The sequence below is a fragment of the Sturnus vulgaris genome, chromosome 9 (assembly GCF_052056855.1).
Source record: "Sturnus vulgaris isolate bStuVul1 chromosome 9, bStuVul1.hap1, whole genome shotgun sequence".
NCBI classification, from domain to species: Eukaryota; Metazoa; Chordata; class Aves; order Passeriformes; family Sturnidae; genus Sturnus; species Sturnus vulgaris.
Window position 1 is genome coordinate 26864519 of NC_142251.1, and position 15765 is coordinate 26880283.

The following is a 15765-nucleotide window of genomic DNA, read 5'->3' on the forward strand; positions in this document are numbered from 1 at the left end:
GACTTAAAATTTGGCTGTATTAAAATCTTGCTGGTTTTGTTGTTCCAGCTTGATTGCTGACCATTGCAGTTTCTCATGTTTCAGTGGAAAAATGCACATTTCTGGTGCAGGGCACTGATTGACCTCTGCCCCCCATTCTGTGTTGTATTTAATGCAGTGGCAAACCAAGGGAATGCTTATTGGTTTCACTTTGTGTCATCTTTTCTTTCTCCCCCTTTTTCAGAGCTCCCTCAGTGACAAGACAGATTCCCAGCTAATGGCCATGCCTTACAGAGACACCAGTCTCAGGTAAGGCAGAACAGCTCCTTTGGTATTGATTTCTGCTTAATAACCATCAGTTTTACCATCAGTTGGTAAAGAATGCTCATTTTCATCTTCTCAGGGTTCTTAATGCAGCTACTTTTCTACAGGGCCTGATTCTGTCCCTTAGCAAATAACTGCTTCTAATTATTTATATTACACTTAAAGGGACCCCTGTATCACAGCTCATGTATCCAGGGCCTTTCTAGCCATGAATTTTAAGAAAATCCTTGCTTTGCTCTCAAGAATCCCTATCTAAACAGATCTGAGAATTTAGGGGAAAACCAGGGGAACTGACTGGACTCTCAGTGAGAATATCCTAAGTAATTTTGTAAGAATATTTCAAAGGACCCTGAGTCTGCTAAGGGAAAGGTTTCTCTCATGTCTTCAAGAGTAGAGCCATTACAGCCAGCACCAGATTATCATGATGAATTTAAAGTACCATTGCATCTCACTTGAATTCTTTGTCTCCATCTGCTGCCTTTTCTCTGCTGATTATTGGGGCATGTTATTTCCTGATGTCCCCTCCTCATAACTACCCTGTCCCTCTTCCCTTCCCAATCCTTCTAGTGACGGGAAGTTGTGGACAGAAAAGATTTAGGAAAGCAAATTTCTCTCCCCTGATCTCTGTGTGAGACTGTCTGCTTTGAGAGGAGTGTAGGAGCAGGATGGAGCACAGAGGGGACTTTTGGTGAGAACAGCACCTGAAATGGTGCTGTGGGAAGTAAGGCAGCTGTGGCCTTTCCCTTTGCATTGCTGCTTTGAAAGCAGGATCAGCCTGGGGGAAAAGAGCAAGCTGCAGGCAAATGTTACAGAAAACAGACTGTCCAATTTTGGTAGGTCTTGACTTACAAGGAAAAAAAAAAATCTTCTTGAGTTCTACAGGCAGATGAAGGATAGCTGTTTGAACTGAGCACTGATGAACAAGCCTCATGCCATAAGGCAGTTTAATGCACATCCTTGCATTACTCTTGAAAAGAAATTATCTGGATTATTGGAAAGAGTGTGCAACAGCATGTAGCTCAGCATCTGTGGTGCTCCAAAGGAAGTGAGATTTTTTTGGGGTTTTTTTTCAGATTAATGATGTTTATATGAACAGGACCAGTGAGTCATGGCAGCTGCATGCTGAGGCTGTCCTGGAGCTGCTAAGAACATAGAACAGATTTCCAGTTCCTCCCAGAGCCACCAGCTATTAGGTGCTCCATGAAATCATAGAATCATGGAGTAGTTTGGGTTGTGAAGGACCTCTGGAGATCTCTAGTCCAACATCCTGCTCCATCTCATGAGTGCCTTGCTGGCCCTTGGTGTTTGCATGAACGAGTAATCAAGCTCAGATTAGCTCCAAATTAATCTCTGTTTGCTGTGTGTGGAGGTTGGGGGCTGATTGCTCTTGTGCACAGTTCTGCAGGAGGGGATGTGCAGAGCAGAGCTCCCTGCTCCAGGACTTCCACCCCCATTCCAGAAAGGGCAACTGACCTGGCAGGCTGCTTGCCACAGGACTCTGGTAGCAGTGGAAGGTGACAGCCTGCTCTTACTGCTGCTTGAGAAAAATCTCTTGGTGATGGATTTATTCCTTGTTGTATTTTAGAAATGTACTAAAATAATCTAATTCAAAACCTGGGTCAGCAGGAGACAGCCTGGGAGGGGAGGGATGCCTGGTCAGTGTCCTCACCACAAACACACGGTGTGCTGTTAAAGTGGAGGGAATTACAATGACAGGTTCAAGCTCCAGCTCATGGTTTCCTTGAGTACAGCTTTCCAGCATGATTAAATAAGTTATTTTGGAATGGGATTGGGGAAGTATAAATGATAGCAATATATGCTAGGAATCTCTCACCTTTCCAAGGTAAACAGTGGATAAGTACCCTGATTGTAGAACTCACCAGTGTTTTGGCTTGGAATGGTTTAGGGCATCTTTTCCTTGTGTCTCACATGTGTAAGATGAGAACCGTGGAAAAGATAAGCCAGAATTATGTGAATATCTTATTTTTGCTCCTCTGTCTCAATTGAAAATCAAGAGCAAACCAGGGGAAAGATCTTTGAGTTGACCAGAGGACACAGCAGAAAAAAACAAAAAAAAAAAAAAAGAAAGGTGGGTGAGAAAGAAGGTGGATTTGTCATTTGATAGTAAATTAAAAGCTCTGTTTATGCTTAACTTTGCACTTCTTTCAATTTCAGTGGTTTGGAGTCTTAGCAATAAAAGAAAATTATTAAATTATTAAATTATTAGATATTTTATTTCAGAATGACATTTTATTCCTAAATTTATTTTCAGAAGTCATCACAAGTTTTCAGACACTGTAGGTTGAAACTTTTTTTTCTGTTGAGCTAGCAGGCAGGTTTTTGCACAAACAGAAACAAATGTGGAAAACTTTGCCACAGTAAGACCTTTGAAGCACCTTGAACTTTCAGAAAGTATTGAGTAGTTTCATTGTCTTCACCTGTGTTCTGTGTTCCTCGTGCTTCTCTCAGTGGAGGAATATACTTGTCACCAAGACTTTCAGGACCTTCCTCAGTTCAGCTGTTTGCTTTTTTTTTTCTCTGATCTATATTTTAACTTGCATAGTTGTGGTGTTTGTCATATTATCTAGCTCTTTTTACTTTTCAAGCCAGGGTATTTATTTTCTTAGTTGCTCAAGAGAAGACTGGGGAAGTTCACAACTAAGAACACGCTCTGAGCTTAGCAGCGTCTTTTTCATTTAAAAAGTCCATCTGAGTCCATCCCTGTGCTTATCCATTATTTCATTAAATACTGGCTTTCAGGCTTCCTAGATCTCCAGCATGCAGTGCATAAGTGAACATATAATTCCTTAAAAAGCAAGTCTTCAAAGTCATTGTCTGCCTAGAATTAACTGTCTTGTCTAAAATAATTACCTTTGCCCTTCTCTATTTCAGCAGGAACTCAGGGAATGAGCTGCAAGTGTATTATGCCTCTCCCAGGAGCTACCAAGACTTCTTTGAAGCAATTCACCGGAGGGAGGACACGTTCTACGTGGTGTCATTCCGCAGAGTAAGTGTGCCACGGGCTCATCCTGCCCTTCTCCTGTGTCCCTAAAACTGCTGCCCACAGACGTGCCAAGGATGCCTTAGTCCAGACTGAAGGTCAGTTTGTTCCTTCTGAAATGATGCTCCTCTGTGTCCTTTGCAGTAACACGGCCAGATCATGGTCTGTGCAAAGCATGCCCCTCACATTGGGAAGGGAAAGAGCTTGGAAGAAAACGTTGTAGTGCCAGGGCAAGAGAGCCCAAAATTGCATGAACCCTGTTGTCAAACACACATTAGAGCTATGTAATAGGGGTACAAATCTTTTGTGTTTCTGGGTTTAGGAACAAATGCACCCTCTGCATCAAGTATTACTGTTAACACATACAGTTTCTACCTTCCCCTAAAACTCTTGCATTTGCAATTTTATATGTCACACACTGCAGCTGTACAGGACTGTGATTTTTTGCTGTCTTGTGATTTGTAAGTTGACCCAAGTGAGCATGTCTGCTATCTGTGCTGAGATACAGCAGAGGCTTGTGCTGCAGCTTTGTCAGGCACAGCCTCACGTCTGCAGCACAGTTAGTGATTTTAAAAGCTGTTATAAAATGGAATTTCAGGTGTCTAATGTCACTTTCTGCACTGCAAGCCTGACTAGTGTTGAAGCCAGGACAGCTGCAGCAGTGAGAAGCTGGTTGGGATGTGGTGATGGAAATGATCAAGGCAAACAACCTGGAGCTGGAGGGATTTGTTTCCTGCGTTCTGCAGAGGTCTTGATGAATCATTAGCTGTGTCTATATTGCACGTTGGGCTGACCCTTGCTGAGCCTCCTGCCCTGCCATTTTGCAGTGGGGGTGTTAGGTGAGAATTGTTGTGTGCATGTTCACACCCAGCTGTGATCCTCCCTGCAAAGCTCCATTTGTCTCCTCTTCATACGAGTGTCCCCAGAGGGGTCCCAAGGTCGTGGGGGACCAGAAGTGGCCACAACAGCAGCTCACCCAGCTAAAGCCAGTTCTTGTGAGAGCACACAGATAAGCACAGCTGATTTTAGCAGTTCCTGTGTTGTCAGAACTACCAATCTAGAGATGGTACACAGGTAATACAACCCTGTTCCACCTGGTGCACAGCAAGTTTCTTCATTTGTGAGGTGCACATCTGTAGAGAAGGTTCAGGCTAAATAAAAAGAGCAGTGCTCTTCTTCTTAGGATTGAAGTTTTGTGCTGAGTAGAAATATGAAGTTGCTTTCCAGTCTTGGGATTACTGGGTTGTGTCACAAGGCTGGAATTTTGTTATTAAATGCTTGGCATGTTCTGCTGTTCTTTCAGCTAGCAACACAAATACAGCCAGCACCAGGCTCCACATATCCTGAGGATGAGGAGAAGGGAGAGGAGAATATAAAATTTTTCCTGGAAGCTCTGAAGACAAAGCAGAGCAGTGTTTGTGGAGCTCTGCACTTGGGGCCATTGGTTGCAGCCCACCTGAACGCTGTTCATGTCCATAGCCCTGTTTACACTGTCGGGTTAATGACCTGGAAGTTGTCAGCTCTCGTTTCAAGTCACAGAGCTGTCCTTGGAAACACTGAGCCTGTGCCACAGAATCCCTGCAGCTCTGCTCTCTTGCAGGGAGAGCTGGGGGGAGGCTTTTAAACCCCTCTATGAAGTTTATTTGGTTGCAAAGCTTTTGGTATTTCTGTTTTATGAATGAAATGTCCTCAAATAGAAGGCAGTTCCATGCATTACCTCATTTATTGTTTTAACAGGGCAAACCTGATCTAGCAGCAGGCTCTGCCCTGAGGCACTTTTCAATGACTTGCTTGGATTCCTTTGTGAGTGCAGAAGAAAGGACTCCTGCACAGCCCGAGGGGTGCCATCAGCAGGGCCCCAGCCTGGGAGGTGCCCTTTCACCTCCTCCTGGGGACTGCTGACTTCATTTTCTCTGGCCCCCAGCTCCCCTTTCAGTGCTGATGAGGAGCTGGCAGGGGGCTGGTTCCTCCCCACGGCTGTCCCACAGCTCACTCGTGCTGCTTGGCTTGTCCTGGTGAGGAGCCCAGGCCTGGAGATGAAAGGTTTGTTCTCCTCTCTGCTGTTTGCCCTGCAGACACTCCCCCACCCTTAATAAGCTCTTAAAGCCCTGTGACATAAAAACCAGAACAAGAATCACTCAGTTCAAAGTGGCAGGGAGTGGGTGCTTCTGGTGGAAGGTGGGACTGTGGATCTCAGGAGTTCCCTTCCACTGATGTCCCTAGATCCTCTGTCCCCATTTCCTGCTCTGTGCCTGCATTTCTCCTGGATGCATCTGATAAAATGTATTGGGCTTTGTGTGTTCTCCCTTGCACTGCAGGAGCTGTGCCCTGAGTTCCTTGGATTTTCTAGAAAATGGGATTTGCTAGGGCTACCCCTGCCTCTTACATGGTAGGACTCAGCCAAGACTTCTGGAAGTGCAGGGTTGGGAAATAAAGCTCCTGCACACTGCCTGTTCTTCTGGTGATGTTTGTTACCTGTAAGACTGAGATTCCCATGATCTCAGCAAGTTAATTTTCTTTCCTTGCCTTGGAACACTTGCAGGTCTGCATATTTACAGTTGAAGTTTACTTTTTTGGGTTTTTTTTTTTCCTTTTTAAGGAGGAGAGAGGAAAATAAAGTAGCATTTGGATAAGTCCATAGAAGAAGCAGGGCTTTTGCTCTGGGTGTCTAGAGAAATTAATTTGTTGCTGTTATCAGGGGAATTTGTAATGTCATTTTTAAACACAGGAAGAGTCTGCTGCTCTGCCAAGCCCTTTGATTTCTGCTCTGTAATGTCTGTGATACCAAGTCTGCTTGAGGTGTGGGTACAAAACCCCACCTGGCTGCCTCCCTGTGAGCCTGGCACCCACACAGCTCTGCCAGAGCTCACATCTGGTGTGCCACAGAGTACTCAGGCCTTGAGATTGGTTCTAGAATTACCTGAATGGCTAGCTTGATTTGAAAAGTAATTAAGTAAATCGTTGGAGAAAATAAATCCCTTCCAATTTTCTTTGGCCTGTAAATGCTGCTGCAGATCATTCCACCCTGGTGTGGTTGGGATCAGAGTCCCCACAACCTGGAGTGATTAAGCAGTAGATTTCTCCATCCTGGAAGGTTCACTCAGTGACACTTTGGTGACATCTCTGCAGGCTTAGTTAAGGACAGTGACATTTTTTAGGGTAAGAATGTAATTGCTATTCTTAAGGAAAACACAGTTTAAAGTTTAATTCACTTGGGAAATTCAAGGGACTTCTGGCATTTCCTCTCACTACTTTTTCTATTTCAAAGCACAAATGTCTCCTAATATCAAAGTTTGCCACTTGCATATATTGCAGTGCATATAGAGAATCTTACAGTAGAATGTAGTAAAAAGTAGATATTAAATGGTGATTCTGTTTATTAGAGCAAGAGTGATGCTGGGCCTGTGGGAATCAATGACAAAGCCTTTACCAACTTCTCTAAGACCAGGATTTTGCTTTGTAAATTTCTGCTTCAGTACCATAAACCATGGAGCTTCAGGGAAACCTCTTATTATGAAAGTAAATTTCTGGTCCTACAAGCCAACATCTGCAGTAAGCATTTAAGGGTTTCTCAAGTTCTGCAGACAATTTTTTGCTGAAATGATTAAGCCAAATTTCAGTCAGAACTTTTGTTCTTTCTGTGTTTGCTAGGAATAAAAATGTCTTAGGTTCTGATGTGCTTCTGTTGGTAATAAGGCTGTGCTGTGCTAATTGTATTTGAGGTGATATAATTGTATTTGGGATGATCTGTTACGTTCAGGAAGCAAAAGATTATAAAGCCTGGCTTTATGACATATATTCTATATAACATGCTTGTGCAGCAGCAGTTTGCTGTGCTGCACACACTTCTGGCAGCAATAATTTGAATATATCAGCATGAGGGAGGTTGTAATTCACTGCACTCCTGATGCCATCTACATCCTGCAAGCAAAACTGCTCCATAAGAAGTTGGCTTCAGATGATGTTTCACAGCCAGAAGTTCAGTCCTAACATATACTTTTCCTCCTACTCTGTTGCACTTGACAATGGGTGGTTTTTACTGAACATGGAATTTTCTGCTGTTGACTTTCTTGTGGATTTCTGCAGTCTGGGATGTGTAATTTGGTGTTTCATTCAGATGAATTGATTGGATCCACATAGTCCTGCTGCTCTGGAGACAGAGCAGCTCTTCTGTGTGTTTGAGCCCTGTGGATTTGCAACTGCTGCAAGTTGACATGCAGATTTTGGAAAGATTTTACAAACTGCCCTTTTTGCTGTGGAGCTATTCAGAGGAAAAATTTTAGGATTTTTAGATCTTGTCCTATATTTTATAAATATGCTGAGAATAATATATGGTAAAAGAACCGAGGCTCAGGGCTTAGTATCCATGATGAAATTGTCTGTCCTTTGCAAAGCAGAGGTCACCCTTTAGCCTGTCTTCTCTCTGATGCCAATTCTTGCCTCTCTGGGAGAACTGCAGAAAGCAAACAGTGTGATTGTGCTTCAGCATGCCCTGGAGCTCAGTGAGTCAGCCTGTCAAACTACAGCTGTATTTGACTTTCAAACTTGAAAATCCATTATGAAAACCTCCTGTTTCCATCTAAGTGTCGATAGTGAAAATTAAGTCTGGCCTGTTGCATTCTTTGTTACAAATTCCCTCTTTTCTGGCCAGACTTTGGATTCTTTCTGTGTCAGGGAATTTTCTCCTTCTGAATCCCTGGTGAGAAAACAATGAAGCAAGCTTTCTTTCTGGTCTTTCTTGAACTGTCTTCCTTTCTGATATGGAATATTTCAGGTAGGTGTGGAGGAGGGAGAGATGACTTTCAAAGGGACTCAGAGGTGATGGGGAGAAGGTTTCTCTGTGCTCTTGCTGTTACTGAGCTAGGGAAGATGTTGCTTTTGGTAGCATCTTAGAGCTTAGTCTGAAAAAATCTCCAGAGAGAAATCTAATAATCTAAAATCAAGTCTAAAAAATTATGTTGGTCTTTAGAACACAAATGGCCTCACCTCAGTCCTGGGATTCTCAAAATGCTTGTGTATGAGAGCAACACAAGTGTGAGTTAGGTAAAAGGAAACTCAAAAGAAGTTAATTTAGGTTTGCAGATAAAGGCCAGCAGTTCTTTAAAAAGTGTTTCTATCAACACCTTCTCCTATTTTCCAGAAAACTTGAGTGTGCAAGCATTTGTCCTTTGGGGAGCAGAGCAGCAGAGAGCTGTGTGTGTGTGCTGAGGAGAACAAGCAGGCTGAGAGGAGGGGGAAGAGGAGGAGCAGGCAGTGAGACAGCCCAGGTGTGTCCCCAGGGAGAGGCAGCCAGAGTGCAGCTGCAGTGCAGCATCTCCTGCAGCCTCCTGGCTCTGCCAGCTGCATGGGCACCCCTGTTCAGGGGTGGGAGGGAGCAGAGCAGCAGTGCAGAATGGCCCTGCTGGGAAGGGAAGTAATGCCTGCCACAGCAAGTGGGGTTTTGTTTCCTTTGCTCTGGTCTTAGCTCCTGCTTGGAGAGCTGCTCCTGCCTGGGAATCTCTCCCAAGGCGTCTTGGAAGCAAAGTCTTAGTCACTGGTTTTCATCTCCTTGGGTCCCTTTGAACCCCACTGTCCTCCAAATAAAGTCGAGAATGGATGTGGTGTTGAGGACAGATGTGTAAGCAGAGGCAGAAAAGTCAACTCGAATGTCTGGCATGAAGCAAAAGCTCCTCTTGGATTTTGTGTGTATAGTCCTGATTGGTTTGTCCTCTCCACGGTTTCTGGAACTTCATGAATCACATTAATGCTGAATTTCTTTACATGTCCCAGATCTAACTAATACTTTGTTATTTTTAAACTAGTGTTTTGAAGGACAACATACACAGCAGATAATTATAGTGAAAATAAAATATGCCACAAGAAATGTCTCGAGAACCCAAAGCGGTTGCAGAGAGACGTGATCAGTAATAGCATCCATGGATTTAAAATGTGCTGCATGCTTGAGAGACACAGAGCTGTGGGCAAGAAGGAAAGGGAGATTGTTGGGTTTGGAAAACCTCTGTGAAAGACCCACTTCTTATGAAATTGGTGTGGACACAGGCTGGAGAAGTATAATTGGGGAGCGTGGGAGGAAGATGTGATTATACAGTGGGAATTGTCTCAGCAAAGGAAGTGACAGCAGTACCTCACTTAATGAGAGTACAGAATAGCACTTACTGCTGTCAGCAAAGTGAGCAGGAGCACAAGTTTATCCACAGACAATTTGTGTTCAGTTAGAGCAGGTGGTGAAAATATGTAGCTCTGAAGCAGTTCCCTTCCTTCAGGAAATAACCCAAGTTCAGTAATGCATTAATAATACTTTAATTTTGCCAGATAACAGTGCATCTTTCTTTAGTGATGGCATTGAAGAAAGTTTTACTGAGATTATTGTGAACAGTTCCCAGAAGGAAATGATGAGCTCCTGCTTGTGATCTGTAGCAGTATTTAATTATGGGGTTGATGCTGACCAAGCCCTGACCGTACAGAGACATAAATGGTACCTTCAGCTCTGGAGCTGCAGCAGCCACTGAGACATTCACTTGAATCTGGTAGGAGTGAACTGCTTGAAAAAATGATATTCATGATACTTCATTTGCCTTGAGTGACAGCACATGCAGAGAGCACTTTAAAGTACCCATGCTTGCTATCTTAGCTCTACTTCACACTTCCACAGTTTCAGACTGGTGATACTTTTCTGTTCATTTTCAGTTTTTATATCTGACTCTCTAGAGTTTCTATAAAAGTAAAGCATGCAGATAGAGATGGGTTTGGTTTCATTGGTGTCCTACCTTTTAGCCAATGTTAATCATTACAGTGTTATATTTGAGACCATTGTTTAAAATCTTTGGAACACTTTTAGAGTTAATTCTGGTCAGATGAAGTTATTTGCTTCCAGTTGGAATTAATCCTTTTTCCAGATTTTTAGCTGGACAGCACACAAAGCTTATTTTATGAAGTAAGAGCCCAGGTGCTGTTATGAGTATGTGCAGATTATCATCACCTCCCACTGGACTGAACAGAACTCTTGCAGCTTCCAGGTTTTATTTTTAAATAGCTGACACTCCTAGGACAAGAAATGTAATAGAATTCACTGTACATTTTTATCTTTAAACTGACTTTGAAACTGCTTGAAAGTGGAACACTTGTTTTCAACTTCCTGGTTGCTTGTTCTCTATCTGCTGGGTTGGTGATGGGTGTGAGAAGAACTTTTTTTTTCCTCGTGCCTGGCATGGCTTGTTCCTCACCCTGCAGCTGGATAAACTCCAGTTTTGCCAGCACATTTGATAGAGACTCTGGGGCTTTGAGTTAGTGAGTAAGAATTGGGAATGCCGTGGGCTAAGCTGAGAGGTCCTTCACGCTGGAAACCACTGTTCAGGAAATCCTCTTTGTGTTTGGATTGCAAATGCTAAAATGTGCCTGTGAATAATTCTGACACTTGGAAGTGCTTTTCATGGAGGGAGGGCAGAGCTGTGCAGGGGGGGCACATGCACAGCTCCAGCAGTGTGTTGCACCGTGAGGATGGGCAGGAGTGGCCTGCTGGCTACATGCCATGGGCCACTGCCCTTGGAGCAGGTTGGCAAAGGGCCACCGAGCATTGCACAAATTGTTGTTAGTGTTCCTTGGTTCCCTGACTCTCCAAAACAAGGTAGGAAGTGTCAGCTGTCTCAGAGAGGGTTGTATCCAGTGAGGGAGGTGGTTTGGGTGTGCTCAGAGGGGTCTCTGTGCTGTGTGAGAGGGTGCACAGACCTTCCTCTCAGCATCTGAGTCCTGCCTGCCAGCTCCTGTGTGTTAAACAAAGCTCTCCTGAGACTCCAGAAGTGCACATTCCCAGGCTGTTCCTCAGCCTGGAGATTCTTAGGTTGAGTCACTTGTTAGCATCTGGGAGGCTCTTGTTTAATCTCCTTTCTAGGAAATCAGCGTGGGGCTCTTCTCCTCTCTAAGAACAGTCCTGAGCACTCAGACCTGCAGTTTGCATCAGCAGCTCAGTGGCTGATCATGGGCAGGTGACTCCTGGAAAAGGTGGCTGAAAAGAAACCATTCTGCTGTCACAAGTAATCTGGGACCAGCACCTCCAGAAGGGCATCTCCTTAACATCAGGGAAATAACAAAATAACTCAGGGTTTCTCTTTGCTCTTGCTGGACCGTGTTTGGCATTTGTTGACCAGCTGTAAGCCTTAACTCTGCAGCAGACGTGCTGCACAGAGTCCAGGTGTGAAGTTTCCTGACTGCTCAGGCTCAGTTTCCAAAGTGCCAACATAGAGAAACGTGTACAAAAATGAAACTAGACATAAACATGCTGTCATTTGGGGAAAAGCAACAGATGCAGCAGTTTGCTTGGTGTAAAATTTCGACAAAATCGGGTAATTGTAGCTCTAGGAGAACAACAGAAAGTGTAAAGAACTACATTTACACAACCAGGAAGAAATTTTAGGTTCAGGTTAAACACAGGTGGGGTACTACAAATGCTGAAAAAAGGGTGTGAAGCCAGCTGGGTAAACAGCAGTGTCGTGACAGATATTTCCATTGCAGGGCAGAGTTGGTTGGTGTTGGCTTGGTGTGGCAGTCCAGGAGGAGGATATTGCCCACAGCATGGCACTTGTCAAAAGGGTGTAAGAAATGCATGTAAAAAGCCTGCATGGCCCTCAGTCTCATTGTCATGCACACATGCAGTGTAAAGAGTGCAGGATAGGCCATAGAGGAGGACCTGACATCCCATAAGTTCTGGAATAATGACCATTTAATTCCCTACAGCACCCCATCCCTCCTCTGCTCTCCTGGCAGAGCCTGTATCCAGCAGAGTCGAACCTCTTCCCATGACACCCTTATGACTTACTCTCCAAATCCTGATGGTTGATTTGAGAGTTTACCTGTTTGCTCATAAAGGTCACTTCCAGCACGTTAATTCCTAGGAAACAGGCATCTTGGAACAAGACTGGTGTGGATTGAAAGAAGGAAACCAGAAGGAAACTTGTGCCTCAGCTGTGGCACCTTCTATCTGGTTCTGTTACAAATCCCCTCTAGCTGCTTGCAGTGCCTTTTCTGTTTGAAAATGCCCTGACAGAGCCTTGGTGCAGCTGCCTGGGCTTGTAGGAAGGTGCAGTTCTGAGTCTGGCCCATCAGAGGATGTGTTGCTGTGCTCCTGCTCTGCGTTTCCCTCCCAGTAAAGGCATGTACAGTTCTTACAGAGCTGTGTGTGCTTACAGACAGATCTGTGTGGGATCAGAGGGACAGGGGGAAATGATCTGCAGCTTGGGGACTGCCTGTAGTTCACAGTGCCTTTGTGTGGCTCAGGGATGGCTCTGCAGAGCCAGAGGCGTTCAGAGGGTAGGAGCCAATGGAAGTGGAAGGGAGCACATCCAGCAGGAGAAGTAGCCTCAGGCTCTTGCTTTTCTGTAGAGCTGCACATTAAGAGCCTGATAAGGCATTTTTGTTGATGAGTTGAGGTAATGGAGAGAGTAGTGACTGCACATATTGAACTGGTTAATGGCAAGCTGAGTGGTCCTCCAGCTAGAAAAAAAGATTTGGGTTGGTGCCTTCAGGGTGCTCAGTATCTCTGATATTTTGCAGAAATGTTGAGTCCAAGATGTTCAGTTATTTTGTGTAGAATTAAAACCAGTACTGTAGTAAGAAAAAAGGGGAGAGTTCATATGGAAACATAATGCAGGTGATTTTAAAAGTGCCCATGCAATTGATGTAGTGAAATCATTTTTGTACATTATTTTGCCATAGTATTTGTAGCCTCAGTGTCCAGGAGAACACTGATGTATGTACTCATCTAAAATCCTTCATGCATCATTCCCTACATCTTTATTCTGTGATTAGAATTCTGGTAGAGCCTTCTTTGACCTGAAAGTCCCCTGTATTTTGAAACAAAAAGCTGGAAGCTTCAGTGGCTTGGTGAAATGTTGTCAATGGGGCATTTCATTTTTAAAACCCACATTTATGAAAACAGAGCTTCTGTGGTTCTCTGATATGGTTGCATCATACTTTGCAGGATGCTTGTAGAAAATGTTGAAATTAACTCAAGACTTCTTGTTCCACAAGCAAAATGTATCTAAATAGAAAAGCTGAAGGCAAAAGCCTTTACTGTAGTTCTGCTGCTGGCACATGTCAAGTGAGAAGTGCACTGATAAAGACTTAGGTTTGCTTAATTTGCAGTGTTCCTCTCATACTTCTGTTTTACTTCCTTAATTTCTTCACATCTGGCTTTCTTTCTTAAATCATTTCACAGATTGCTGTTGCTACTTTACAGACTACCAGGCACCACAAATTCTCAAGCACCACTCAAGGCTCCTTCTCTGCTAAGTGGAGCCAGAAAAGCTCTTCTCAATTTTCCCCACCTATCCCAAACACCTACCATTGTGTGGACTGGATTTCCTTCCAGAGGTGCCTTTCCTCCTGTAGGTTTTAAAAGGAGCCCAGACAACTCTGTGAGACAGCTGAAGCTGGAACAATTAATCTCACCCTGAATGGAGAGATGAAAGGCTTTTATTTGCTCGAGCTGTTATGTTTTAAATGTGGTGGGGAGCTGGCAAGTACTGATAGAAGAAAACATATTATTGTGCAGGAAGAGACCCAGCCCCAGCCTGAAAGCTACAGCCTGATGGCTCCTGAGTGGCGTGCAGGCAAGCATCTCCACGTTTTTATCTTCCCAAAGCTGACCTTTCCCTCTCTTTTATCTCATGTGGTGCCTGTGATCTCACTGATTCAGTTGCAGTGGCAGACAGGCAGTTACTCACATGCACAGAGCTGGACAAGGAGCATGGTGCTCATGCACCACTTTATGCCTCTGTTCATCCATTCTCAGGCTTCAGAGCAGGATCCACGTGAGCCATTGGCACAAGAGAAAGTGTTTTTTTCTATGCAAACTGCTGTTTTCTACCAGCTGCACAATGGACAAGTGCAGGTGGCTTGTGTGCTGGCTTGTACAGCACTGTAGTGCTCTCACACTGTGCAAAACCAATGATTTCTTTTCTTCCCGACCTACATGAGCAGGTCCCAGGACTTTTTAAGGGTAAAGAGCTGTGAGTCATTCATTCACAGGCTTTATCAGCACCAGAATTAGGGTTCCTGTTGTCCATGCAGTTCCTTGGCTGTGAGTGCTCAGGTCCCTCTTTGGGCCATTTTGTTGTCTTGGTGGGAAAACAGCCTGAGGAGTTCAGGGGACTTTCAGGAGAGTCTGACAGTGCCAGAGGCTGGCAGGGAAGGAGAAAGAATCCTCCTGTTTCAAATGGTCATGGGGATCAGACTGCTCAGGCTGTGCCCAGCCATTCTGAAGTGCACTTAAGGTAGCTTGGGGGTGATTAATGAAGAATCCTCAGTGTCAGGTATCCTTTATGCTTCCAGGTTAATCATGAACCTTATATATGCTCTTAAGACCATATTCCATCAGATTGCTTTCTTGGTTTGGTTTGAGGGGTTCTTTCTAGGGGAAAATGCTACTTTTTCCCTTACAAAATGATCTCTGTTTCTAAAAACTGATTTATGTCTTCCTCAGCAAGACTAGAAATTCAAACAGAGCAGACGTTTGGCAAAAAATCTGGACTCAGAATTGAGATTTAGAAGTGAAACTTAGCTACAAAAGTGAAAAGAGGGAAGCTCATTGGGCTGGGCTTCAAATACAAACCAATTGGCAAAAAAAAGAAAGGGAACTTCATGCTCTCTTAACTGAGATTATTAATAACAGAGACAATAACTTCTTGAACATTATTATATTGAATATCTCTTTAATTAGAAGAAGCTATTAATAGTTGATGAATCCTTAGCCATACAGATGTCCTGGGATCTGCAGAATGAGAAACATCTTTCCAGCAAGCAGCTGTAATGCAACACACATTGCACAGCTTAAAATGCTGCCATCCAATTTGGATTCATCCTGATATTAAAACCTCGTTTTAATAGAGAGGAAACAGGACGCAGCTTGGCTTTGGAGCCCCAGCCTGAGTGTGCCAGGCCCCTCTGAGCTGAACCCATTGCAGAGCTCTGGGTGAAGCTGGGGGGTTCAGGCAGGAATGCAGCCTGACTGAGAAGTGTTCATTTCTGTGGTACCTGCGTGTGTCTCTTTCCATATGTCCCCTGTTGCTCTGTTCTTGTGGCTTTGGCAGTGGCATTTGCATTGTGGGTGATTATAGTTATATAAAGGTATTCTTTTATTCAGCTTTGGCATGATTTGGAGGGAGGGAGAAACCACTTTCAGCAGTGAAATCAGAGAGAGAAAATGTCAGATGGATAGAGGAGAAAGAGCACCCAATTCTTTAGGTTCCATGGAGAGGTGCTTTCAAAGCTGCTTCACCCAGCAGCCACTGACAATGCAAATGAGACCTGTGCTTTTAAAACCAGCTCAAAGGCAGTTTAGTAAAAGTCCTGCCTGTGTTTGTAAAACTATCATCATTGTGATCTGAAGTATAATTTCTTGCTGCTGCCTGGGAGGTGATGACCTCCATCTCAGTGAAGAGGAGTTAACTTTGTAGAGGTTTAGAGGG

The 15765-nt window shown here is 44.0% G+C and overlaps 1 protein-coding gene across 2 annotated transcripts in view; it reads left to right on the top strand.

The window, feature by feature from the left end:
* The window catches only part of ATF6 (activating transcription factor 6), a 70769-nt gene that overhangs the window by 27381 nt on the left and 27623 nt on the right, over nucleotides 1-15765 (top strand). The window contains exons 13-14 of one of the 2 annotated variants that reach the window (XM_088170211.1): nucleotides 224-288; nucleotides 3196-3310. In XM_088170211.1, the coding sequence (XP_088026337.1) occupies nucleotides 224-288; nucleotides 3196-3310 (180 nt within the window). The remainder of the gene's footprint in view (nucleotides 1-223; nucleotides 289-3195; nucleotides 3311-15765) is intronic. The other variant, XM_088170212.1, reaches the window with a different exon arrangement.